Source organism: Anolis sagrei, chromosome 3, assembly GCF_037176765.1.
Source record: "Anolis sagrei isolate rAnoSag1 chromosome 3, rAnoSag1.mat, whole genome shotgun sequence".
Classification (NCBI taxonomy): domain Eukaryota; kingdom Metazoa; phylum Chordata; class Lepidosauria; order Squamata; family Dactyloidae; genus Anolis; species Anolis sagrei.
In genome coordinates, this window is record NC_090023.1 from 102,896,179 (window position 1) to 102,924,045 (window position 27,867).

At 37.6% G+C, this 27,867-nt stretch overlaps 1 protein-coding gene across 2 annotated transcripts in view; it reads right to left on the bottom strand.

Moving 5' to 3' along the window:
- Positions 1 to 27,867, bottom strand: part of AFF3 (ALF transcription elongation factor 3) — a 321,108-nt gene that overhangs the window by 97,422 nt on the left and 195,819 nt on the right. For both annotated transcript variants that reach the window (XM_060769769.2, XM_060769770.2), the window contains 2 exons: positions 27,328 to 27,379; positions 729 to 780 (listed from right to left, as the gene is read on the bottom strand). In XM_060769769.2, coding sequence (XP_060625752.2) covers positions 729 to 780; positions 27,328 to 27,379 — 104 coding nt within the window. The remainder of the gene's footprint in view (positions 1 to 728; positions 781 to 27,327; positions 27,380 to 27,867) is intronic.

Here is a 27,867-nt window from a genome sequence, read left to right on the forward strand (position 1 = left end):
CTTGTTTACTTTTACATTTATTTAATGTTCTTTCTAGAGAGCCTTATTGATAAAGTCACAGATTCTCTGCTTTTATACTTATGCCCTTATTGCTTCAATTCTTCATTTTGTAAAATCCCCAGGCTTGTTCCCCAATGGCATCTTTCAATTTTTCAATTCTTGGTAAAAAGAAAAAGAAAAAAGAGGGAGGCTACCCAGCTTAAGCCTATTTGAACTCTGTAACTTGACCCCCTTGAGAAATCCCTCTACTTTCTCCTGGTGAAGGAAATAATTTCTGAATGTTTTAAAGAGCATCTTAAATCTAGTAAATCATGGTGTTAAATCACCATATTCCAGAGCTAAGTGATGATGTAGGAAACAGATGTTAAGGCTTAGTCCTGTGGAACTTTGTCCTAAACTGAGCCTTTTTTTCTTTTTATGGCCAGTTAGTTTTGCCTTCCCCAAACTTGGCAGCAAGCGCATGGCCTTGCATCAAGACTCTGATTTGCCACTAAAGTGTTCAATGGAGCTGTGTTGGAATTAATAGGTACATGTTGATCAGAATTTGTCCAAGGAATGTGTGGAATATATTACCTGGAGGAAAAAAAGCCACAATCGTGGCTAAATGACACTCTAAACTACATATATAATCATTCTTATTACATTTAAACAAATTATCAGAAGTCTCTATCAGCACTGCTAGACCATTAGACCATTAATTCATCAAATACAAATGCTAGCCTGCATACCTGTTCATTGTCCTCTTCATCACTGCTCAGTTTGAGGTCATCTTCTAACATTCTGGAAAAAAAAAACAGAACACCTATATTTAAATTCAACGGGACAATCCATAAATATCATAAATATTTCTAAATTACAAACACTTTAAGAAAAGCCCTGCTAAGTCAAATGTAAGATATTTCAAGTTCAGCATCCTTTCCTCTACCTACAGTTGTCCTACAAAATACCCAAGAAAAACCACACCTTGATGTTATTTAGCAATGATGGGTAATGTGTAACTATCAAGATGTTACTGGACTGCAACTCCCATTTGGTTATGCTGGTTTGAACTGGTTGGAGTTGTAGTCCTACATCAGGGGAGTCACAGTTCAACAACACCAGGTACGCCACATGTTACCTATGGTTATTATCTGTCTTGGTAAGCAATTAAGCAATAACATTTAATTTCCAATAATGTGCAAATATCAATGAAAGTAGAAATGATCTTTTAAACAATCTTATGTGATATTATAAAGTCAATTTCTAATAGTATATTGACTCCTACACAACTTGTGGTATGAACTTCAGCATCTTTCTCCAGAACATATCTCAAGGGAACAAAACCTAATTGGAGCATTACAATTGTAGTAAGATCCCCCATATCTATGTGGGATACATTCCAAGTCAGACTGCAGTGACTCTATGGTACCTTCTGTGGGAAACATGGAGGACCTAGCAAATTCCTAGAGAGGCCACCAACCTCCAGGCACAGGTAAGTGACATTGCAGACAAAGGTCCTGCAGTTACAGGGATTTCACTGTACTTACATAACAAATAGTAATGTCCTTCTCTGTAGTGCTGCATCTTTCCATGGAAGCTTCTAATTTGATTCAATTGCAGATATTAAATTAGTAAACACTAACTTTCCAAACTTAAATGCACCCAATAAAATTCTGAAAAAATATGGACAGTATTCCATTGTTACTACTAAAGACATTATAAAAGGTATTTCTGAAATGTGGAAATCTGAAATGTAGTTATATATGTCAAATGGGCAATTTAATTATCTTTCTTTCTGAAATCTGTTCAAATGAGAAAAGAATTAACAACAAATGCCATTTAATATGTTGAAGGGTATGTCTAGTCTGAAAAATAAACACACAAATGTGGAAATGCTCAACATCAAAGAATTTTTGAAAATGTAATCTGAATAATCTCCAATGTTATATTTGGTAGTTAGCTTGTGGAAATGACTACTGACAAGGGACCATTTCTTCATAAGAAAAATGTAAGTAGTGGATCTATAAATTGATGGGAATTCTGACTACTTCTTGTATGAAAAGAAAAATCTCACTGTCCTAATGAAAGGCAGGCCTCAAGCTTACATTATTTGCATGAGTGGATTACTCCCAACAGATAATCAGAGTCAGTATGCTGGTGGTTCTGTCCAGCCAGAACGGTATTGATTTGGCTGCTGAGAAATATAAAAATCTTCATTTAATGTTATTGTTCTATTTGATCTTTTGTTATATTGTTTCTATTAAGTGTTTAATGCATTTTATTGTATTTGTTGTGATTTACTGGGACAGGAGAGAAGTCAAGGAGGCAAGAAGGTACCAATAACTTATAAAACCAAGACAAGCCAAGGGATGTGCAAAAGAGAAGTAAGGACCTAGTCCCAAGTGCCCAATAAATAAGGCAGAGGACCCTTCCACACAGCCCTATATTCAAGAATATCAAGGCAGAAAATCACACAATATCTGCTTTGAACTGAGTTATCTGAGTCCATATGGCTGTGTGGAAGGGCCCAGAGTCTCCAAGTTGGCTTGGGTCTCTTTCATGCAGGGTGAGGGAAAATGTCTAGGCCAGACATGGCCAAACTTTGGCCCTCCAAGTGTTTTGGACTCCAACTCCCACAATTCCTAACACCCTCAGACCCCTTCCTTTGCCCCCTCAGACATTAATTAAGAAAATTAATGTCTGGTAACCAAAGGGAGGGGAAATTAGGATTTTAGAGATGTTCAGGTGGGGCATGGCCAAAAAGAGGTTGGAAACACTGGTCTAGATTGTGATTAATGCTTGCTTTTTCTAGGGAGGCTACTTTGGGGGGAGGGGGTTGGGAACAGCTGGAGTCATCTTCAAACATTTGTGTACTGCTGCTATACCAGAGGGAGGCATCATCATATTTTATGCTGGTTGATCTGGGAAATGTAATTTGCATGATTGGACAGACGTCTGTTAAACATGAAAGGAACAAGGAACACCTATTCTGCATGGTGTTGTACTGTGTGGACTGAAATTGGGAAAGAGAGGAGATGCTAATGTTTGTGGTAGATCTGACCCCTTCCACACAGCTGTATAAAATCCAGCATGTTGTGTACTGGATCTTTTATTTAATAAGAAAATTAAAAAGATATATTGTTGATGGCTTTCATTGCTGGAAGCACTGGGTTGTTGTAGGTTTTTCGGGCTGTATGGCCATGTTCTAGAAGCATTCCCTCCTGACATTTCACCTGCAACTTTGGCAGGCATTCTCTGAGGTTGCCTACCATAGATGCAGGTGAAAAGTCAGGAGAGAATGCTTCTAGAACATGGCCCGAAAACCCTACAACAACCCAGTAAAAAAGGATAGATTGGGAACTCACTTTGAGAACGAATGGTGTTCTTTCATGAATGCAGGAATTCCGATGGCCAATCAGTAACTATCAACAAAGAAATTTTGTTTTGAGGGGTCATCTAGCGGAAATTCCAAGAAAAAGACCACCCTGATATATATAAGATTAAACTTTTAAGACTATGGCAAGAGATTTGCATTCTTTTATCATACTACGAACAGTACCTAGGTTGTACAACATCAATATTTTATGAATAATGAGACAGACACATGTTTTCATCTATGTTAATGAAGTGAAATTTATTACTGCTGTCTTTACCTTATCACACACCAGATGGTCAACTTTTCCTAATGCATATCTATAGCCAAAGCATGTATTTCATTTAAGAGAATCTGTTCCTACAACATCAACAAAACTATGGTACATCTTTAAACCAGTTGTGGTAACTAAGCAGTGAAATAGTTCCACATGCCAGAAAAATATTGAATATCTCTTTCTGTGTATGTTCTGTTCCTTTTGAAGAAGCATGCAAGCAAAAAAAAAAAATGCCAGAGGGTGTCACTTATCTATCACAAAGAACTGACATATTAGTTATTAGCAAATATCTTAGTGGGGCAAATATTAAAGGTAAAGATAAAGGTTTCCCCTTGACATTAAGTCTAATCGAGTCCGACTTTGGGGTGGTGGTGCTCCCCTCCATTTCCAAGCCAAAGAGCCGGTGTTGTCCGCAGACACCTCCTAGGTCATGTGGCCGGCATGACTGCATGGAGCACCATTACCTTCCTGCAGAAATACTACCTGTTGATCTACTCACATTTGCATGTCTTCGAACTGCTAGGTTGGCAGAAGTTGGGGCTAACAATGAGAGCTCACTCCATCCTGCAGATTCGAATTGTCAACCTTCCGGTCAGCAAGTTCTGCAGGTTAGTGCTTTAACCTGCTGCACCACTGTGGCTCCTGTTTTATAATAGCAAATATTACTCCAGCTGCTGATCTTAAAGAGGAGACACCAGATCCTTGCACTGAGTCCAGTGCAATTCAGCATCTTTATTAATGACTAGCCATCCCCTGTCATGCATTGTTCTGGCCCAGTCTGTGTATATGTGTTTTGTGTCTATATGTGTGTATATGTGTGTTTGCATGCATTGTATGTGTGGTTTTGTGCATGCATTGTAATGTAAATTTTATTTTTTTGGCTTTTAAAGTCTGTTCTGCTGTGTTTGTCAGTGTTTTTATGAGTGATGGTCACTCGTTGGCCTGATAGGTGTATCGAGTCCAAATGTGTCAATTCGTCCATTGGTTTTTGAGTTATGTTAATTCCACAAATGAACATTACATTTTTATTTTTACAGATTTGGATGATGGAATAAGAGAGTATGGTTATCAGATTTAGGCATAATGCCAAATTGAAGAGATAGCAAATACTTCTGGGGCAGGATCAGAATCCAAAATGACCATAAACTGGGATTGAAATTTGGAACTTTTTCCATGGATGTTTTATGGAAAGATTTGAGTTTCAGTTTGTTCTATCTCTGCCCTACAAAATACTTGGAAGTAAACTCTGCAGAGTGAGCTAACACTTTCAACCCACCACAGGATTCAATGACATGAGAAAATTTAGCGTAAATAATACTGTTCACTTTATGTACCATATAGTTTAAAATCAAAATAAGGTCAGGGCTCAGTACTACTACAACATAGAAATCAACCTTTTATAGAATTGGATCACTGAAAAATACCATAAAATTGTATTTCCTATACCATTTTTTTTAGAAAGGAGTGCAAAATTACTCCTTAAAGGTGCCAGATTTATTGCCCAGAGTTTAAAAGGTTTCTACAACACCATCCCACTTTAGGATAAAAAAGCACCATAAAAACGAATGCATGTGTAAAAATGAAAGAACAATGACCACTTGCCAGAATATTACTTTTCTTCGCCAGCCTAAATATTCCCATCCGTCAAGGAGCCTGCCAAAGTTTCAAGACTAATCACTTATCCCATCACAGGAGGAAACAGCTTTAAGCAATAAAGTGTTTAAGAGAGCCACTTGGTTTACCAATTCATATCTTGCCTCCTTTGATTCCACTTACTTCATTCCTGCTGCTAGTGATTAATAGCTATTTTGGTAAGTTTATGTTTCTTCAATTTCTGGTAACAGTCTACTGCTGTCTTTTAAAAATATTACTTAATTTTTAAACACGAAGGTCACTGGAAGAACATAACCTACACCACTGTTTTGTGTAATGAGTCATGCCATATTATAAATTTTAGCAGTGTTTACACTCACCAGGTTGCCAGCAGGCTTGCTGAATGTGCAGCATCTTATTACCCGTCACAGTCATTTTAAAGTATTTTCTTATGTTCCTTATTTAAAAATAATTAGTTAGCTTAAGTCTTACCATGATTTCATGTGTGTAGCTCAAACATGGAAAAATGAGCAAAAATCATAATAGCTATTTAAAATGCTATTTATCATTTATACCATATCTATGTTATTGTTTTGACAGTTTGCTCTATTATTTACTCCAAAAACCCTTCTTCAAAGATATTGGACAATTTCTGCCAGTGAGCTGGAGCAAATGCAATTTATCTGGAGCGCAAGAGTCACTGTGGTGTAGTGATTTCAGTATTGGACAAGGCCTCTGGAGATCAGGGTTCAAATCCTACTCAGCCAAAGAAATCCACTAATCCACTGAAAGAGTGTGATCAAGCCACACTCTTTCATGGCCTTTCCAGACAGGCCCTATATCCCAGGATCTGATCCCAGGTTTTCTGCTTTAAACTGGATTATATGAGTCACACTGCAATAAACTGTGATAAACAGAAATGTGGGATCGGATCCTGGGATATACAGTCTGTCTGGAAGGGTCCTCAGTCTCAGGGCCCTTCCACATACCCATATAACCCAGAATATCAAAGCAAAAAATCCCACAATATCTGCTTTGAGCTGGGTTATCTGAGTCCACACTGTCATCTATTCCAGTTCAAAGCAGATAATGTGGGATTTCATTCAGCTGTGTGGAAGGGGCCTCAGAGGAAGGCCAGGTCAAACCCCTCTGAACCAATCTTGCTAAAAAAATTCACATCATCGGGTTGCCTTGGCGTCCTCATAAATTGGGAATGACTTGAAGGCACACAAGAAATATCTTGAGGGCACCAGGTCAGGGAAGGCCGTTTTGGAGTGAAGATTGGTGGAAGAACCAAGAAAAAAACAGAAGGGAAATAAAATATTAAAGGCACACAATATGGGGTTTTTTTTCGTGTCAGAACCAACTTGAGAAACTACAAGTCGCTTCTGGTGTGAGAGAATTGGCTGTCTGCAGGGACGTTGCCCAGGGGACACCTGGATGTTTTATCATTCTGTGGGAGGCTTCTCTCACGTCACCACATGGAAGATGGAGCTGACAGGTGGGAGCTCACCCTGCTCCCTGGATTTGAACCACCGACCTTTCAGTCAGCAGTTCAGCCAGCACAAGGGTTTAACCAATTGCGCCACCGCAGCTCCACACAATATGCTGATAAGTAACAACAATGTATGCCTGTATATACAAGTTGCAACTTTTAAAAAACATAACAGAAGTAAAAGAAGTTAAAGGTTTTAGACAGAGGTTTTATAAAAAGAACAGATCTTTCAAAAGGTTGGCTCAACATAATGTGTATAGGGAAGTAGTCTCTGAAAATGGATGTAGCTGACTGCAAGTATAGGAAATGCTAGAGTAGTAGAATAATGGTTCCAAGCAAAGGAACAATGGTCATGGTCCCAAGCAAAACCACATAGATATTAAAAAGGCAAGAACCAGAAAAAATGGGAGCACCCTTTTTTAGATTGGGAATAGGGATTTTGTGCTGGACAGACAAAAGGGATGTAAGAACCTGAGCATAAGTCTTTTTACAACTGTGCTTTGAAGGAAGATCAGAAAAAGTATGGAAAAGGATTTGAAGAATGCTACAGAGGTCTAGGCAGGAAATTACCTGAACATAAATCAGAAACTTTACGAGGGCAGGTGTAGCATTACAGTCAAGAAATACACAGATGCAGTTCCTTGCCATCATATTTCATGTGTTTTTGCCTCCCTTTCCTCTATTTTTTTTCTTGGGCACTCTACCTGTCACTCTGTGTTGTAGGGTTTTGGGGCAAATCACACTCTCAGAGAAAAGCAAAAGCTAATCTCCTTTAAACAAATATTACCGAGAAAAAAATATTATAAGGTTGTTTTAGGGTTGCCATATATTGGAAATGAAAGCACATAACAGCAACAGACTATCACATAATGAATGACATTGTTGCCAGGGCAGTGACAAGAAATGGGAGGTGTACTTGACAAAGAACAAAGAAAAGAAAAAGCGAGACCATGAATCATAACGTTAAATATTGGTAGGCTTGTATTGCATTTAAGAAGTGGCACGTGGCCTAATATATTGGAATTCAATAAAAATGGTACAAACAACTATCTACTAGGAGCCCCCAGTGGCGCAATGGGTTAAACCCTTGTGCCAGCAGGACTGGAGACCGACAGGTCGGAGGTTCAAATTCAGGGTGAGTGTGAATGAGCTCCCTCTGTTAGCTCCAGCTGGCTGAACTGGCTGAACACTCTTGTGCTAGCTTAACTGCTGACCAAAAGGTCGGCAGTTTGAATCTCGGGAGCAGGGTGAGCTCCCGTCTGTCAACTCCATCTTTCCATGTGGGGACATGAGACAAGCCTCCCACAAGAATGGTAAAACATCAAAACATCTGGGTATCTCCTGGGCAATGTCATTGCAGACGGCCAATTCTTTCACATCAGAAGCGACTTGCAGTTTCTCATGTTGCTTCTGACACGAAAAACAAAAATGTATCTACTTTCTAAGGTAAATATTAGTCATTGTCATTGTTTCAGCTTTTCTCATGCTTGCCAGTTTGTTAAACATCCTTATTTTATCCATAATAAGCATGTTTTATTCACTTTTTAAAAAGATTGACTAATTCACAGATCTAATTAATTCATAATCTATTAAAACTGTTGCTCTTTAATCAGATTTTAATTGGATCTCTTCACTATCAAAGGGTGTTCAGAGCCGACACCATTATAAACCATTTATTTGAGTCTCACACTACAAGCAAATTCATTAAAGGGGTTTTCTAAATAATAAATTAATTTTATAGGATTGATTTCAGAAGTAATGTTATAGTTACTGAGCTGAAAAACTGTAATAAACAAGATAATTGAAATTTAAAACTAAATACTGATTCTGCAAAATGCTCACATTTAATTAGTTGGTTGTCACACTTTCAATTATTTTTACTTACATGAAAATGCTGTTTTTACTGTGGTAAATAAATTGCTTTTTGGACAAACAAAATGATTATATTGTATATTAAGTCATCAGTAAAATGTGATAGCTTGTCAGAAAATATAGGTGCCAACCACAATTCAGCAGAAGAAAGATGACTGATTGCATAGAAATTCAAAGTCAAATGTTTAAGATCTAAGCACTCAAATTCTCCTGTTTGCGTGAATCTCACTAAATATCCATGTATTCATGCTACATCCCAAGCATTTAGTCATTGCTCTCTGAAGCACAATGCAAACCTTCAAAGGGCTAGTGAAGACATTGGCTGGAAACCTGCTTGGGACTTACATTTTTGCAAGTGGGCTTACATCTGTTGTAATTCAAATTGGGCAGTTCCACAACATCCATATTAAATATATGGTTGTTGTTATGCTATTATATGTGCCACCTGGTGGTGCAGAAGGTTAAATTGCTAAGCTGCTGAACTTGCTGACCAAAAGGTTGGCAGTTCGAATCAGGGGAGTGGGGTGGGCTCCCACTGTTAGCCCCAGCTTCCGCCAATCTAGCAGTTCGAAAACATGCAATGTGAGTAGATCAATAGCCACTGCTTCTGTGGGAAGGTAACGGTGCTCTATACAGTCATGCTAGCCACATGACCTTGGAGGTGTCTATGGACAACGCTGGTTCTTCGGGTTAGAAAAGGAGATGAGCACCACCTCCCTGAGTCAGACATGACTAGACTTAATTTCAGAGGAAACCTTTACTATTTTATTATATAGGGTACTGGCAAAGTGGCTAATGTTCATAGGGATCAATGCAAAACAGGAACCAGGCACATCAAAGTAGAACATTGCATTTTTAAATCAGTTGTAGGATGATCACATTCCCAGAGTGACTAAGGGAGGACCTGTTTTATTGTTTCTGATATTTGAAGTGTTCTCCTATATACTTTGAGTGGCTTCATTATGTGTTCTATGCATCTAGTGGCACACATCTTCAGAAAATAACAAGATTGTTTCTAAGTGATCTGGAATGTGAGCTGCCAGATCTTGAATATGTGTTTGCATTTGTAGGTCTACTATATATGAGTGTTCTCAGGTGGTTCCTTATTGTGTTTTTTAAATTTTTAAATCCAAAAAGCAGATTTTTGAATTATTGAGGGTTTTTTAAAAACAGGTTTGGATTTGCCTCCTTCAAGGCAGCAGTCAACTCCTTTGACATATTGAAACATTTAACACTCTTGAATCTACCTAATCAGTCCATGTTTCTTAGATCTTAGGTGCCAAGTAGATCCAAGAACTAATTGTGGTGAGTACTGAATAGCCTACTGGGGTCAGGCAAAGATAAGTCAGAAAGTTGCTTTTATACATATAGTCATAGAATTGCGGGCTGGAAGAGACCACAAGGACCATCCAGTCTCATTCATTGCCATGCAGGAGCACTCAATCAAAGTACTCCCAACAGATGGCCATTCAGCCTCTGACTAAAAGTCTCCAGAGAAGAAGACAACACCACAATTCAAGGCAACATATTCCACAGTTGAACAGCTCTTACTGTCAGGAAGTTCTTCCTAAGGTTCAGGTGGAAAGAGTTCTGCTGAATGTTGTGCTAAAAACAGCAAAAGTATAACAAGTTCTTCTTGCCACCTTCACTGCTTGTTAATAGATACAGTGATGGAGCTTTGACAATTTTCAGTTATATTCATGATCTATTCCACTTGCACTCTAGTCTTTGTCCAGCCTGTTTCATAGATCTTTTTTAAACCAAGATGGATTACAGGCACCACAGAACTAAATTGACTGTTTAGGATCAAATGCATTACTAGCCCTTTCCATTTCAGCATTTCATTGTGAGACCAGAGGACCCCGACAGACTCATCAGACTTACCATTCTCCCATTGAGGATTTTCCTAATTTTAGCCATTGGAAAAAATACCAATGTCAAAAATTAAGTATAATGTATATGTATTGTCAAAGGCTTTCATGGCTGGAATCACTGGGTTGTTGTAGGTGTTTCATGCTGTATGGCTATGTTTGGTTGAACCAGCAAATGCAGCACCCAAACATGAATCAAAGAACATGAAAGGCACTGCAGATTACTTCAACCAGAGAAGTCAGCCATAGCAGAGCACCTGATGAACCAACCTGGACATAGCATATTATTTGAGAACACAGAAATGCTGGACCACTCTCACAACCACCATGTCAGGCGACACAGAAAAGCCATTGAAATCCACAAGCATGTGGACAATTTCAACAGAAAGGAAGAAACCATGAAAATGAACACAATCTGGCTACCAGTATTTAAAAACCTCTAAAATTATAATAATAAATAAAGAACAAAACTCAAACACAGGGGAATTCTAGATAAGAAACAATCAGGAACAGGTAATCACCTCTCAACAAAGGATTCCCCCAGGCAGTAACAAGCCACACCTAAAAACTGTCAGGCCATCAAATGCTAATCAAGGTGGCCAGTTGAAACACCTAGCTCCAACAAACAAGAGTTCTTTCTCCCACCCTGGACTTTCCACAGATATATACAGTAAACCCAGTTTTCCTAGTTTCCAACAGACCTTGCAACCTCTGAGGATGCCTGCCATTGATGCAGGTGAAATGTCAGGAGAGAATGCTTCTAGAACATGGCCATACAGCCCAAAAAACCTACAACAACCCTATAAGGTATATACTACCACATATGTCATACCAATGATGTAATGAGATTGTCCCACGGTTGTCATGACAGCCATGAGATCCTGACCAGGTCCTGTCAGGACAGCTTTGACATGGATGTTGTATTCCTCCAGACTCACAGTCCTGTGTTCTTCAACTCTATTTCTAAAACCACCTGGGCCAGCTTAGGCAAAGAGGGTGGGTAGAAGGCTAATAGTATTCTCCTTCTGTCTCTTTGGCCCAACATAAGGTACAAAGATTTGAAGTCGGCACTAGAATAAATAGGTTTTCTTGTGAAAGTGATGGAATCCTTATGTATAACAGCAATTCTTTCCTGCTGCCCAGAATTAGACACAGTATTCCAGCTGAGGTCTAACCAAAGCAGAATAGAGAGGCACCAGGACTTACCTCAATCTAGACACTCTACTCCTTTTGATTCAGCCCTAAATCCCATTGGCTTTTTTAGCAGCTGCATCACACTGTGGGCTCATGTTCAACTTGTTGTCTATGAAGACTCCAAGATCTTTCTCACATGGACTGTTGTTGAGCCAGGCATCACCCATCCTGTATCTTTGCATTTCATTTTTTCTGTCTAAGTGAAGTATCTTACAATTGTCCTTGTTAAAATTAATTTTGTTAGTTTTGGTCCAGCTTTCGAATCTGTTAAGGTCATTTTGAATTCTGGTCCTGTGCTCTGTCGTATTAGCTATCCCTCCTAATTGGATGTCATCTGCAAACTTGATAAGCATGCTCTCTAAACCTTCATCGAAGTCATGAATAAAGATATTGAATAATATATAAAAGTATATTATTTACATAGGATTATGCCAAGCTACTATGATGAGCTACTATCTCAAGTAAAGATGGCACTTAAGTATTCAAATCAATCAGAAACTGCTGAGTTGTTAAAACATCTTAAAAGACAATGATGCATATAAAATTCATCATATAAAAAGTAATGAATCAATAATTATTTCATTGATCTGTTTAATCTTTCAATTGTAATGTACTTCCTGTAGTTGTTTTATAGTTTATATTTCTTAATGCTTTGTTTACTGTTCAGAACATTTTTGCTATTTGCGAAATCTAAAGAAATCTAAAAGGGGATATCTATTAAAAAACAATAGTATAAATTACGCAAAGATACCTATACATCTTAGACATATGGAATTTAACTTCAAAGGGATGTACAGCCTGAGTTTTACCTATTAAAATATTTCATTATTATACTATATATTTAGTAAACTATGTCCAAATTTTGATCTGTCTCTCCAACATCTAAAGTTGATATTCTTTTCAATGCTGACAAATAAAGAACAGATGTGTTTTATTTATAATACAATAGTACAGGTCTTGCAGACATTAGATTGACAAAAATAATCCCCTGATTTATTTCATAATCCATATTTGATGGCTATTCAGCTTATTACATAATATATATTGACAAAAGAGATCAATCATCGAGTAAGTGTTAAATTCGTATTATGCATCTCATTGATTTTCTGGAATCCGCTTCCTTCTTGTCTTAAACACACTATAAATCAGATGATCTAAATCCTATAGAAAATTCTAAAGAAAGTATAGATACATTTTCTTCTTCACTACAACCATCACTATTACACTGAAAAACCATTTTAAAACTTGTTTCACCAAAAATGCCAATGAAACGTCCAGTGTCATCTGCTTAGGGAAGGATTTAACTTTACATCACGTGTAATTATCTACAATTGGGTTTATATTTAACACTTTCTTTTAAAACCCTGCTCCACACCAATAATGTATATGAATCTCCAGTTTGATTAATCTGTTTACTTGGGAGTTATTTGAGAGTCTATAGAAGTGTTACGTTAAATACATGGACATATTTCTTCCAAATCCAAGCCTTTCCATGCTCTAGTAGTGACGAGTGAGAAATTAACACGTGCTTTAGACATTACAAACCAAATTAAATACTGTAATTGTTATTTTAAGCACAACAAAAATAACACATCAGGCCAAATATCTCAATAGTCGACACTTTTAGAATGAGTGGTACACCAGAAATTTGGAAACATTCTTCTTACCCTGAAGAAGGTAGATTTGAGTTGCATCTTATCAAATCAAAGGCCTCTAAGTTTGCTTGCAGAAGCATCCTAAGCAATCCAAGAAGTTACTGTTCACCATAATTAAAAATAAAAAGCTTCAAATCCAGCTTGTGGGGCTGATGAAATAGTTGAAGTACCTTGCCTTCTTAGATATAAAAATTAGCCTGATGAAATGGGTTAATCTAAGTGAAAATTATTTGTGTTTTAAAATGATTTTAAATGAGTATACTTAACCTTTTCAATTCCCTCCTTTTTGGAAAAAGTATAAACTAAAACAAAAATCAATGACCACTGTAAATATATATCCCGTGCAATAAAAAGGTTTATTTAAATTCCAGTGATTTAATTTCAGGAAGCCATTAAAAAGTAATGCCAGAGAAGTCATTGGTGATTTTTTTTTTTGTGCTCAAAAGAAAAAAAAAAAACCCCAAACAATCATATTTTAAAATCTTTCATGCCTGGATGAAATTCTATGTTCAAATGTTAATGGGTTCTGCATTAAAGTTCCATATAACTGAACAACTTTGGCTTATTTTCAAATTTAAGACTGTGAAACAGACTTTTTCCATATTATGATCTCACTCCTATGGGCTTTTTTTCCTCCTGCAAAGTGAGAGTTATTTGAATTGGATCAATGCCAGAGTTCATTCTCTTGTTCCTTTGCCTTCTGTTCCACATGTTTCTACTCTTCTCAAAAGCATTAATTCACAATTGAATCGAGTTACAGAATTTCTTTACCAACAGTAGTTGAAAATGGGAGAAGTAAACCAGAACTATTTTAGTGTGTTCTCTCCTGCAGCTCAGATGACTGATGCTTTAGAATTTTAACAATAAAATTAGTTTTTAAAATTTCCCAAATTAAATATAAAGATCTAAAGATCAGATAATAAATGGAATTCCACAACATCTTTCTGCATTCATTGGCATATGGTACTAAAAAAGTGACTTTGTGGATGCTATTTTTAAAACACATTCTCTTGTTTCTATCGTTTTCTTTTTGGAAATGTATAATTATTTGGATATAGACAAGACTAACTCACTTAAAGTATCTGAATGAGAAAGTGAGAAAACATGAGCAGGAAATAAACAATTGAGACAGAATCATGGCTGAACAATACTTGTGATATTGAAATTCATAGGAACAACCAGGCAGTAGGTAGTCCATCTGTTTACTCAATCTTTATATTTCTGTGTAAAATGCCATTACAGGACTTTTTGTTTTGGCGTTTAGTGTGCTATATACAAGCAAAATGCACACACAAGTAAAATGTACATATATGTTGCATGTGATACCCATTTCTTGATGACATCTTTGGAATTTGGCCAGATAGAAAGCAAAAACTTGAGAAGATCCATCTGGATTTCAATAACTTCCATCCTACCATCAACTTCAGCCTGGAGAAATCCATATAACTGTGTAACTTCAAGAAGACCTCTAAGCAACTCTATTAAAAACTCTGTGATTGCTACACATACCTATGTGCCTCCACTTTCCACCCAGAACACACTTCCAAATTGTTTACACCCAAGCCTTCTAATATAATCATGTTTGCTCAGATCCACAAGACAAAGACTTAAAGAGATTGGATATGCAATAGGGATTTCTCAAACTGCAATACATACGCAAGGAGGTGAAGAAACAAATTGACAAGGCAATATTAATACCCAGAAAATATGTGCTACAAGAAAACTCCCCAAAAACAACAGAACATCCCTAATGGCTGACCATTAGTCCCCAGCTAAGATTACACAAACACATCATCAAGAAGCTACAACCAGTTCTGTAACTAACACAGTCCTCTCACAATTTCTGGAAGGCAAGCCTTTTTTGGCCTACAGACAGCCTCTAAATCTTAAACTATTTGTTTTCAATAGGGTACATGACCTGAGAGGTAATACGGGGACAAGACCCCGCCACAGACCCAGATGCCAACTCTGTCCCCACATCTACTCCAAGAGAAATATTACAGGGCCTAGTAACACCACTCGCAACATCAGAGATACATTTGCTTGTGCTTCCTCTGCTGTGATATTTGTCATCCCATGGTGGCAATACAGGGGGTTGGACTAGATGACCCACATGGTCTCATCCAATTCTATTATTCTATGCCCTCCTACACTCTATATTGGACAATCAGGACAGTTCTTATGGACGCTGATCTGGCATAAATGGCAATAATAAATAACCAGTTGCAGAACAATTCAACCTTCTCAGACACAGTGAATGATCTATAGATTGCAGTCCTTAAAAGAAGGGAAATTACAAAGGACGACTAAAAATAGAAACTGTTGAATGGAATTATATTAAAATATTCTAGTCCATTAGCAGAGGTATGAACAAAGACGACATCTTCATGATGCAATACACACAAATCATATATAACAAAAGGAATCCTTTCAGAACTTTATAACCCTGGGAAAGTGATTTTTGATAAGAAGATGTATTGCTTTCAGATATCCATGCTAACTGACCACTATAAAGATCTGAAAGACCTGCATCACATTACATCGCTTTTTAAAAAATGAGGGCAAGGGTCATGATTTGTATCTTTCTGGATCGTGTTACACTCCGTCCCATTCCCACCGCTGTGTAAACATGCCTTGTGTCTGTGCATTTATCATTGCTCTGTGCTACCTCCAAAACCCAATTAGTCTTAAAAGTAAGGCCACATTTCTTTTCCTTGGTTTTTCTCTCTTCTTTCCCTTCCTCCTTTTTATACCACTACAATTGTTACACTAGCATATGCTATGCAAATAAAGGTGAAAGTTTGTCATGTAAGCTGGAAACCTCTCCAGCCTAATCTCAGGTCTGTAGTTCAGCTTAGTGCGTATCTCTTTTCAGGGTGACAAATACTAAAATACATTTTACCTCGTGTGGCTAAGTGGTAACCTTTGCACCACAGCGTGGATCTATGTCTGACTGCACATTCTCTTTTATTCTGACCTGACTGTTGTTCATCAGTTGTACAAACAGATAGTGTGGCCTTCTGCCACCTATTCATTGTGTTAGGCTGGAACTCGTCAAACTTGTATTTTGTTTCCCAATTGCATGCTGTGTATGTGGATGTAGCTTGTGGTCCAAAGGCCATATGTGTTTACCTTTAGACTTCAGTCCCAGGATGAATCCTCCCATACATCAATGCCCTTTTCTACAAAAAAGTATTCCGAATAGCTGTTTCATGTAGTGAGCGAATGTGATTCAAGCATTGAGCTAATATAGCTTTTTCTTTAGTTATTCAAGCTCCTTCCTTTCTTTACTTTTCCAATAGCTATTGACCTTAACAGCATACCCTTCCTTCCTGTCAGTTAGGTTTTGCCCCTTGATTCATTGATGAGAGTCAGGGATGGATTTTTTTTTGTTCAGTTTTGTTAAAGTGGGATATTAGTACCACCCAAGACTCATTGTTAGAAGGCATTTACTTCACTGCAAGAATTCACCCATTTGTAAAGCTTACTGGTATTTTGGAAAGATAAAGTGTGCACAAACAATGCACATACTGAAAAATAAAAATGGCCAAAACGTGGGAGTTGAAATAAAACACAGAAGTATACCAAATATTAATCAATAAAGAAAAAATATGTATGTTAATTTAAAAAGTAGAATAAATGTGAATTGATTACTGTGCAACATTCCTCCTCTGGTTTCATCACTTTATATGAAACAAAGATGGAAAGAAAATCCATGGTGGGATTGTTGCCACAAAATTGAGACTGCGACTAGCATGCATGCAAATAACTGACAAATGTCAGGGGCAAGGTTTAGGAAGAAGGTTGGTAGTGGTGACACCAATAGGAGTTCAACAAGAGCTTTTGTCCAATTGAGCCCTGCCTATCTGCTTTTCTTTTCTGTTATCCAGTTAAAAGGATGATTATTAGTAAAGATTCCAGAACCTGAGTGCAGGGAGTGCAATGATGGGGGTGCCATGACCAGTGATGAGGATGTCTGGCAAGTTGCCCTAAGTGGGGATTGGCTCTTTCCATGCCTGAGTAACATAACTGTAGCCCAGATATTTGCCACAGATTGCTATCTTGTCACTGATGGTACAAGTCAACAATGTAACCATGTTTGCTATAGGAGTTGCCATGTTATTTGAACTTCCAAGTATTGGTTTTTCTTCTCAGTTTTGCAGCTAAGAACCTAATCAGATGGAGACCCTCAAGCTAGGCAACAGTAGGGGGATTTGCTATGTGGTGAATCTGGTGTGCAGCAGGGGGATGAGTACCATTGTCCCACACCTCACATTGCTGCTTTCCCTATTACACGGGGGAAAGTGCTTCTGCCTGGCTTCCCTTTCTTCCCATTGAGAACACAGGAAACCTCCTGTGATCTCTGGAAAGCATCCTAGGATGCTGCCAGGATGCTTCCTCTATGGAGTCTCACAGGAAGAAGCCTTAGGTAGTGTGATGGCTCCACCGAGGAAGCATCCTGGAAGCATCCTAGGACACTTCCTGAAGGTGATGTGATGAAATGGCAAGAGTTCATAGGATACTAGGCAGATCTACACTGATTGGCACCAGATATGGTCTACACAGAGACTCTCCCAGCTGCTGTGGAGGCAGGACAGAGTCCCCACCACGCAGTGGCATTAAACATAATGTGGTGCCACTGGGCAGCCACTCTGTCTTCCCACCATCTGTGGCATAACAGTTTCCAGTCCCAACATGGGTCCTCCTACCTGTTCACCATTGTGTGTCATGATCCTGTCGCTCTGTTTGACATCACAGCTCACAACAGTAAGACCCGTATTGCATCTGGAGATTGCCATGACATGGAGGATGAGGGAGGGGTGACAGTAATCCCATGTCCTCAGGCTATCTGAGCCACCTGAAGCATGGAGTAGCAGCAGAGATGGTACTGGCTGATTTTTGTTTTATGGCCACTCCAGGTCTTTCCACAGGTCCTAAGTCCAGGGACAGCCCAAATACTGTTGCAGAATTCAGACTTTCCCCCAACTTTGGCTACAATGGGACAAGACTGTGTTAAGGTGTCATTGCCCCATGTTACTCTGGATCCTATGTGCATTTAACCACCAAAGGGCTGATCCACCTCTACAGAGATCTAAGTGGTCAATGTAGATTGGACTTACGTTGTGGGGACAGCTTATAAGAGTCATAGTATTACATAGTATTATCTGGCCTAATAAGTTGCCATCTATTAGTCTCAGCTTTTCCCATGCACAATACAAATAAGACTAATGCATTCTGGAATAAAGGTTATCATAATTATTATTAAACAGACTAAAAAAGGGCATCTGAATGTATTTCAAATAATTATAATTTACAAAATAAAAGTAAAAATTAAAAGGAGGGATAAGATTTCATCCTCATAACCTCTATTTCTGAGACAGTCTTTGTCTTTATTGAAGCTTCAGGACAGGATTTACATTTCTCTGTTCCCACTATCAATTCAGAGATAAAAGAACTGCTTCCAGAAACAAAATGGATTCTACTTTCACCTTATGCTCTAAGATAGAATAGCAATTTATAGTCAGAAAGGAAGCCATTTGTTTTCTGTGACTTTTTCATCTCAGAAACAGGTTATTGTTTCGTTACATATTTTAAGTGAGGTTTTGATTAAAACTGGCTCCTCTGGAAAACAAACAGCTATCAAAGAAAGGCAGTAAACCATATCTTCTTATCTTTCTCCAGCCTTCTAAAATTCTATAGAACATTTACATCATCTCATCTTTCTTGATCCTCCCAAATATTTCATTTATAATATTCCATACAGTCATCCTGCCTCTGTAACATTTATGTATAAATCAACATGCCATTAATACAATGTCTATTGCAGAGCTGATCTAAGTAAAATATTCTCCAAAGAGGTTACCCTGAAAAATGTAGAAATTAGTTTCTCCTCTCAGTGTTCACTAATATTTGGTTATATTATAAAATAGAATAGCCACAAGAAAACTATATGCTGTAAACAGACTCTACTCTGGGTACATTTTTTCTGGTCTGTCAGAAAAAAAATGCAGGTCTCAACCTCAAATGCAGTGTCCACAAGAAGAATGAAAACCACATTCTTGTATAACTTCAAAGAAGACATCTATACTACTATCCTAGAAGGCAATGTGTCAGCTCTGTATACATGTATCACTCACAAAAGTTATTCCACAGAAAGACTCATTATTTCATTTTCAAAATTATATGGGAAAAATATTGCACCATGTATGTTTTTGTTGGCATATGCCTGTGATATGTGTATGAACTTTCAACTTGCTTGCAGGCATATGGTGACCCCACAAGTTTCATAAGGTTTCTTTAGGAAGGAATATTCAGGGTTTTAGCAGTTCCATCCTCTGAAATATAGCATCTGGCATTTGTTGGGAGGCTTCCATTCAAGTACTAACCAGGACTGATCCTACTGAGCTTCCAAGGTCAGACAGATCTGGTGCCTTGAGGTCCACCTCAGAATCTTGTAAATAGTACAACAGTTATATCCTCAGCTTCACAATTTTTTCTCTTCTTCAAGCAAATTGCTGTCTTAAATATATGGAGATAATGTATCTGGTAAGGGCTCAAGCTGTAATCCAAAGAACCCCTGAGGCATGTGAAAAATAAGTGAAAGTACACATGTAATTTTTTTGCCCATGCTAACAGATTCATGCTTACTTCTGAAACTCTAAATCAGATTTTAATGCAAGATGAAAAAGAAAAAATAATGGTTTCCTGGGATATGAGCTTTCTATTTCATTGCTGAAAACACATAGCTTTTGATCACATCCCAGTGAATCTGAAGAAACTCATGATCTACCAGATCATTTTCATCAGATGTGTAATACCTGCAATTTCATTTATGGGGTGTCACAATTTAATTTGAAGTTAAACTGCCCCACTATGGTGCCTACTGTTTTCAGTGTATAAATGTCAAAGAATCCCATTCAAAAGATTCCATTATTCACTGGAACAGTAGTAGACATTTTGCTGCAGAAGAGGAACAGACAATGTAGAATATACCTTTCCTGGATATTTGTGAGGGAAATATATGTTCACAGAATCTTTTTTTTTTCTCATCCACATAGGAAGAAGTCGAATTACCCTCATTACTTTTCAGAAAGACTTAACTGAAAATGTTCTACTCATGGATGATTCTGTCTGATTCAGGATGGTCATAAAACTGCCTGTGAGAGTAATGTTTGATAGAAGCAGTAAATCCACAAAAATGATGAATTAGTTGCAATTGTACCTACATATGATCGCAATCTGCATGGAGTTTCAGATATGCAGAATTAACATTTATGTAAAAGTTTTTGTGACTTCAGGCAATCACTTACATACTTTTAACATAATTTTTGTGGAGGTGATAACCCTTTTTTAAGGAAGAATAATTATCAAGTGATCATTCAATTTCAGAAATATTAGTGAGAAACAGTTTGTATTAGTAAATATCCAACTACAACCTTGCAAATCTGACTTAATAGAGATTCTGCAAGGCAGTCTGTTTTAGCTGACCTCAAAATATTTTCCAAAACAGCTGAGAATAAAAAAGGACGTAAATGTGTGTTTCAGAGTGAAAAGTGTCCATCAGCTAATTCCTCTTTTTGTCTTTCTGTTTGCCATTTCACAGCTTTTATCTTCCCTATCAACCTGAGCCATATAAATAATGCTGTAAAAATTACATTCTCATGAACTATATCGAAGTAACCATTGCCTTCTTTATGATCCAGAAATTCAGATGAGACCTCTTAGATTCGTGAGTGAAATCCAAGTGTATGAAATTGTTGTTTCTTGGAAGAAATGTGTTCAACAGAAGTAACTGCAAAGTTGGCTTAATATTGTTTGCTGAGTCATCAGACTGGTAGAGCAAATAATTCCTCCACCTCAGTATAAAAGTGTGAAGTACCCTCTGTATTCATGTTTAAGTTTAGAAATTTTAGTTAAAAAATCAGCCCAAAAATCTGGATCAATGTATTGACAGGCCAATGTAAGTATCATATCTTAACTCTCATCAACAAAAGGAACCATCCACTTCTCTGAACTGAGTCACAAAAGGCAAGAGCTTAATCCAGATGGATCCAGACCCTAGAATCATAGAATCAAAGAGTTGGAAGAGACCTTGTGGGCCATCCAGACCAGCCTCCTACCAAGAAGCAGGAAAATCTCATTCAAAGCACCCCCGACAGACGGCTATCCAGCCTCTATTTAAAAGCTTCCAAAGAAGGAGTCTCCACTACACTCGGGGGCAGAAAGTTCACTGCTGGACAGTTCTCACAGTTAGGAAGTTAGTAATGTTCAGGTGGAATCTCCTTTCCTGTAATCCATCCTAGGGGGACTTAAAAGAAACAGCAACCCCATCCATCTTCATTTCAAACTCAGTTAGTGAGAACAAAAGAGCAGGCCTTCCTTCTCAGTGGCTGCTCCCCAACTCTGGAACTCCCTGCCCAAGGAAGCCAGAATGGCCAACTCCCTGCTGTGGTTCTGGCAGCAAACTAAAACCTTTTAATTCAGACAGGCTTTTAAAGAAGGTTTTTTAGATCAAGTCAAGGGGTACTGTGGTTTTTAACTTTGAATATGTTTTAATGGATTTAAACTGTGAATTTTTAAATTCTGTTTATATTTAATTACGTTTTAATGTTTTCATATTTGTATATTTTAAATTGTTTGCTAATGCTTTTATGTTAAGCTGCTTTGAGTCTCCTTCGGGAGAGATAAAGTGGGGTATAAATAAATACAGTAGTAGTAATAATTCTCTATTGTTGCACCACTTCTGGCCTTTCATATACCTGCATGGGAATATGGCGACTGTTGCTGGGGTAATCTATGAAGAATTTCTGAGTGCTTTCCCAATTCCATGAAATGATCTTCAACTTATCCATGGGTCATATCAAAATCCATAAATTTGGCCACTAAACCTGCCCTCAACATATACCTGAGTATATAAGATATTCCAAACCAACCAAATTATTATGACACTTGGGGAAAAAAATCCCATTGCCTCTTCTGGCCTTACCTCATAGTAAAAATATTGTTTTGATAAAAATCTGCTGACTTTTCATGACACTCCATCTCCAATATCTGTTTCTAATGTTTGAGGGTCCATCTACGAAGAGCAAATGCATTGGGACATAGGCTAATGGACTCAGGACCTTATCACATTGGGATGCAATCCATTTCTATCAGTATGCATCCCATATTTTTAAGGACTGGATGCATATTCTCCTCATCACACCTGATTATTATGATTCGTATCATGTGAAAATACTGTGCTTTGACTTATCATACCATGGAAGGCTGGCTCCTCCCAATCCATTCAAAACACCCCCTACATCACTCTATGATCTTTTAAAAAGTAAAGTTGCTGATGGGATGCATACAGATTTTCCTGTCACAGACAAAAACAGTGCTTCAGCAACAGAAGAAAAACCTGTAGTATTTCAAAAACCATGATTAGAATTCTGTCTGCAAAAAAATCCGTTTTTGTGACATTTTGCAGATGGATTCTGACGGAATACTGACGGGATGGGGTAAACGTCATATGATGGGACCTATTTGAAATCATTCTCAAACAGTCTCAGAAATTGAGTATTTATTAATGTGATAAGAGCCTCAATAGCATCTGGTGTCCACATGATGTATGAAGTCCATTCATTAAAAAAGTTGTGGGATGCTCTGGAGCTTCCTTAAAGTTCAGGAGCTAACACATATTTTCTGTTGGTGTGAACAGTTGCACCACTTCCTATTTGGAAGTAGTTGTGCCTCTTCACATGGCAATCCCACTTTTCCTGGGCTCAGCCAGCCTGGGTGTTTGTGACTCAGCTGGAATCTCAGAGTGATAGTGTCAATGATTCTGATAGGGATGATGGGTTTCAGATTCACAGTCAGGTGCAAAGTTATGACGTCCCTGTGTTAGACAAAGAAAACCAGGAACAGGGGGCAGAAGTTCAGTTGTTTACCACAGTAAGGGATGACACTGGGGAAAGTGAAACTACTGAGAGCCAGGTGGATTCAGGAAGGGAGGGCAGTTCTCCGCCAGATAGTTCTCAGCCTGATAATGAGGGGGAAAGCACTAATGAGGACATTGACCTTGATGGAGCCGGGGGCTTAGATAGAGCTGGTCGGTTGGAATTTAAGGTTCGAAGGATCGCTAGCAGGTGAGAAAGGGAGGCTTGGGGCCATAGAAACGCCTTCATGTTGTCCAAAGAGTATTAAATAGGCTGTTTGAATATGCCTCAGTGTCAGAGCAACTTTCCGCTTCATCCAAGAGACTTTGGATTTATCTTGCAGCTTTCATGTTCATGTTTCAGGACTTTGTCATGTTCTCATGGGACTTTGCCTTGCCTGTGTCTTCCTGGATCTTGTTTGCCTATGTTACCTTGGATTGATCTTTTGAAATATACTTTTACCTTTTGAACTTTTTATCCTTTATTTTAATAAACCATAAAGACTACTGCTAGTGTGTTCTTTGGTGTCTTAAGCAAGGTGATTTTACGCTGAGGTGCGACACTGGGCACGCAGGATGGCACTTATCTTCCCTTTCTCACCCTAGGCTTAATAATGACCAGGAGGCATGAAACTGGTGGCCATCATCACTCATTACATCCACTGGTGCTAGCTGGAGTGACGGAGTGATTGGAGAAGGCGGGGGAAGAGAGGGCACAATTCCTCCTTTCCCCCCTTTCCTCTCTCGCATTGCTCTTAGAAATAGAAAAATCACAAAGTTTCCTTTAACATACAAGCTACAGCCAAATAAAATAAATTCTGTTTATCAAATCTAACTATCAATCTCTTGAAACAGATGAATCTAGTTAATATGCAAAACAATTTTGAAGAAGTTGGTAGCATAAGCTTATGCTACCAACTTCTTTATTTCAGTCTCTAAAGTACCAATAGATCCCTTTGCATACTGATATTCCAGATTAACATGGCTATGTCTTCATAAACTAATTAAATAATTCATATAACTATATCTACACCAGTTGATATTCTATAATATTCCCGACAGTAATGTATAATTTGGTAGCATCTTAAATGAGACTGATCCACTAAATAATATATAACCCTTTGCATTTTCAGTACTTTGTACAGTTGCTTCTCTGTTTTTACTCTAATTATATTTGTGAGTTTTATCATTTATGTCTAACTGTCTAGTACAAACTAATGAAATAATTCCTGGATGATTAATCAAAACATAAACTTAATTGATTCAATGAGTTTACTCCAATTAGCATTAGCAATTATATTTAGTCATTCAACATAACATTGAAAAATAGATATTTATTTTTATTTTACATTTAAGGTTATGTAGGAAGTAGTTAATAAATTAATAACTGCGTTACAATATCACATTTTTACACAGTGTAATAATATAATTATTGCATCAAATCTTCTGTGAACTTTCCTGGGTCCTCTTTGGGGTTAAGAAAGGCGGTATACAAATAAATAAATAAATAAATAAATAAATAAATTCAATAGGTACTATTCGGTACTGAATAATTTTTGTGCAACATGTAAACAGATACCATTGAAAAATAACCTTGCCCTAAAATCAATGCATGCTGTTTTTGAGGTACATATTTTCATTCTAATATACACCTATGTTAAAATCCTTATTGCATTGCATTCTATTTATAGAATCCAGTTCTACCTTCTACTGATAGAACAGTAAGCTCCAATGGGTCTGGGAGGGGACAATCTTCCTTTCCAACCAGTCTTTCGCAGTGAGGACATACATTTCCAGATAGAAGGTGGTCCTGACAAGGGTTTGTTTGATGTGCCTTCTTCCTCTTGGCAGATTTCTCCCTTTCGCCCTCTATTTGTACTTCTTCAAAATTCATGGGACCATTGGTAACAGCCAGGGCCGTAGCCAGAAAAAAAAATCGGGAGGGGTTGAAATTTTCGCGGGGGGGAGGGTTGAAATTTTCACGGGGGGAGGTTGAAATTTTCTCAGGGGGTTGACATTTTCATGGGGGGGGGGGAGGTTGAAACCTGCCTCCTAGCTCACGCTGAAGCAAAGAATACAGCAGGGGGCAGAGCAGCCTTCAATAGCCTGCAGCTCCGCCCCTGTCAACCACCTCCACCAAGTCTGGCCTCCTTAATGAGAGCATTCAACACACACACCCACAACTTGGTTGCTTCACTACATCGGCTATTGCTGCAAGTAATGACAGTGTGAATAAATTGTCAATATTTGCCTGAGATAGTGCTTGCAGTTCCGGAGGGACTCTTAATTTTTTGCATCTCATAGACTTAGCATGGGGATTTGGTTCACCAGTTAAAATTCATGAGTAAACCAGGTTTTTAAAAAAATCTGAAACATTTGGGGGGGGTTGAACCCCTAAACCCCTCCCCCCTCGCTACAGGCCTGGTAACAGCTGACCTCCAATTAGAACTCTCAAGTGCTAGGGATTCCCAGTTCACATTTTTAAGGTTAGCTTTATGCCCATCTTTAAATCTTTTTTTAATCTCTGACGTGAATATTACAGATGAGTAACAATTCAGCAATCATTTCCATGTTTTTATAGTACTATCTCCAAATATTTTTAATGCAATCACTCCTTATCCCAAATGTTTTTGTTGACTAAAAAATATATATATTCGGTTTAGTAGACTTTGTCAGATGATTTGTTTAAATAGATTATTTAAATGTATTACAGTTGCTATCAAGAGCTTTCAGATTAAAATATCCTTATTGCAGCTTCTTCATTTATTGTTTTGAGCCAAGGAATACATTGTGTTGAGTCTTTTTGTCCTCAATTTTCCAGTCCTCAATCAGTAGCTAGACTAGAGACAAGGCTAAGCTCAGGGATTTCTTTTCCCACATTCCTATGCATGCTTCTTAAAGGACTTTGTCTTTTGTCTTTACTGATATCCACTGTCTCCTTCCCCTTTTGTTGATGTAGTAATGGAATTCTGTGAGGGAACTTCCTTTTAAGTTTAAATTGCCCTGGGCAGGCCATGCGGTCTCCACCATGTTAGTTCTGCTTTTCTTCCTCCACGTGAGGAGGAAGAAAACATTTTGCCTCTCTGTAGGCAAAAGGTAGCTGCATGGAGTTTTTTTTAACCTTTTACCTTCTTTAGAAGATGAGATTTAGCAAGTTAATTAGCTCCCAGACTTTTCTATCAAAATGTATTTCCTTTTACTTTAATAAATCTTTTGAACTAAAGATTGACTCTGTAATCTTCAGCCATCCTAATGATTAGAAGGCTGTAATTGGGGGTTATTTTTGAGCCTAACACATTGTCACACCTTACAAGATTTACATGATACTACACTCTGAATTTTGAATTATTTAAAAAACAACAAAAAACACAGAAAATATAAATTACAGATATAATGCACTTGAAAATTCACAGATCTGCACACTGTTAAGTGAAAAATTGCCCTTTGATATAGATAAAGAGCAAAATAATTTTTACTCTTACAACTGAATTGCTGAACGAAGTTTATTTATTTTGGCCAGGTTTTCTTGATACACCCTTTCTTTGAAAGTTGAATCTTTCCACCTAATGGCTTGATAAACCTGCATATCAAAGCTAAATGGATAAAAGCTTTTACAGTTACTTTAGAATAAAAAAGTTGATATATTACAAATGAATCTTCTGCTCTATTTCTCTATTGTTTTTGTTAAGTTATATTCATCAACAAATGGTGGAGCTTGCAGTAATTGGATTTCTGTAATTCAAAGGTGAATGTACAAACTACAATATTTTAAAACATTACAGCAGGACATCAAAGACAATATGTGCCATGAGATGTTTTAGGCAGTGAGCCAAGCAGCTGCCTTCATGTGGAAAAGAGCACATTTTTTAAAAAAGAAATGATATCATGCAAACTGGGGAAAAAAGTTTGTTTAGTTATCAAATTTCTTAGAAATCAAAATAAGATTACAATGTATTCAACAATTAGCAAAAATTCTATAACTGAATAGCAAACCAGAAAAAAAACCCATAATTAAGTACAATATTTGAAAAGCAGAAACAATCTCAATGAGATCTCATGACAGAGAAAATTATTTCCAACCACAAATATTTTGCAGACTTACGATGTGTGCGATGTCCTGTGTTCTGGATTCTTTGGCTCAACACCACTTTTTCCTTGGAGAAAAGAAAGAAAGGAATATTAGTAAATAATCCATAATTAGCTATGGAAAAAGCTAAAGATTTCCGAATGTATATGAACACACTTTTTAAAGGAGTAGGTAGAGGACTATAGGAATGACACCTGAAATTTGTCAACAGAGGAAAAAAAATCCAAGCCTTGTAGTAATGTTTAATCATTGCTTAAATACGTTAATAAATGATATCACCAGTTTTCCACACAATATTATTATTTTATTCCTTTTGTACCACTAATCCCAGAATCCTTTGCTATGTTATCTTTGGATTTTGGCAGATTCATTCAACAAAATAGCATTTGCTCTGGGACACCCATCCTTCCCAAATCTTCTACAATTTTAGTGAAAGAATTCCCCTTTTTTTTGAAGGATGGAAAATGTCCACTTTCTAGATACATTTCATATTTCAACTGATCCCCAAAACTAGGAGCAAATTGAATTAGTAACTTTTCAGGAAACAGCCACTCT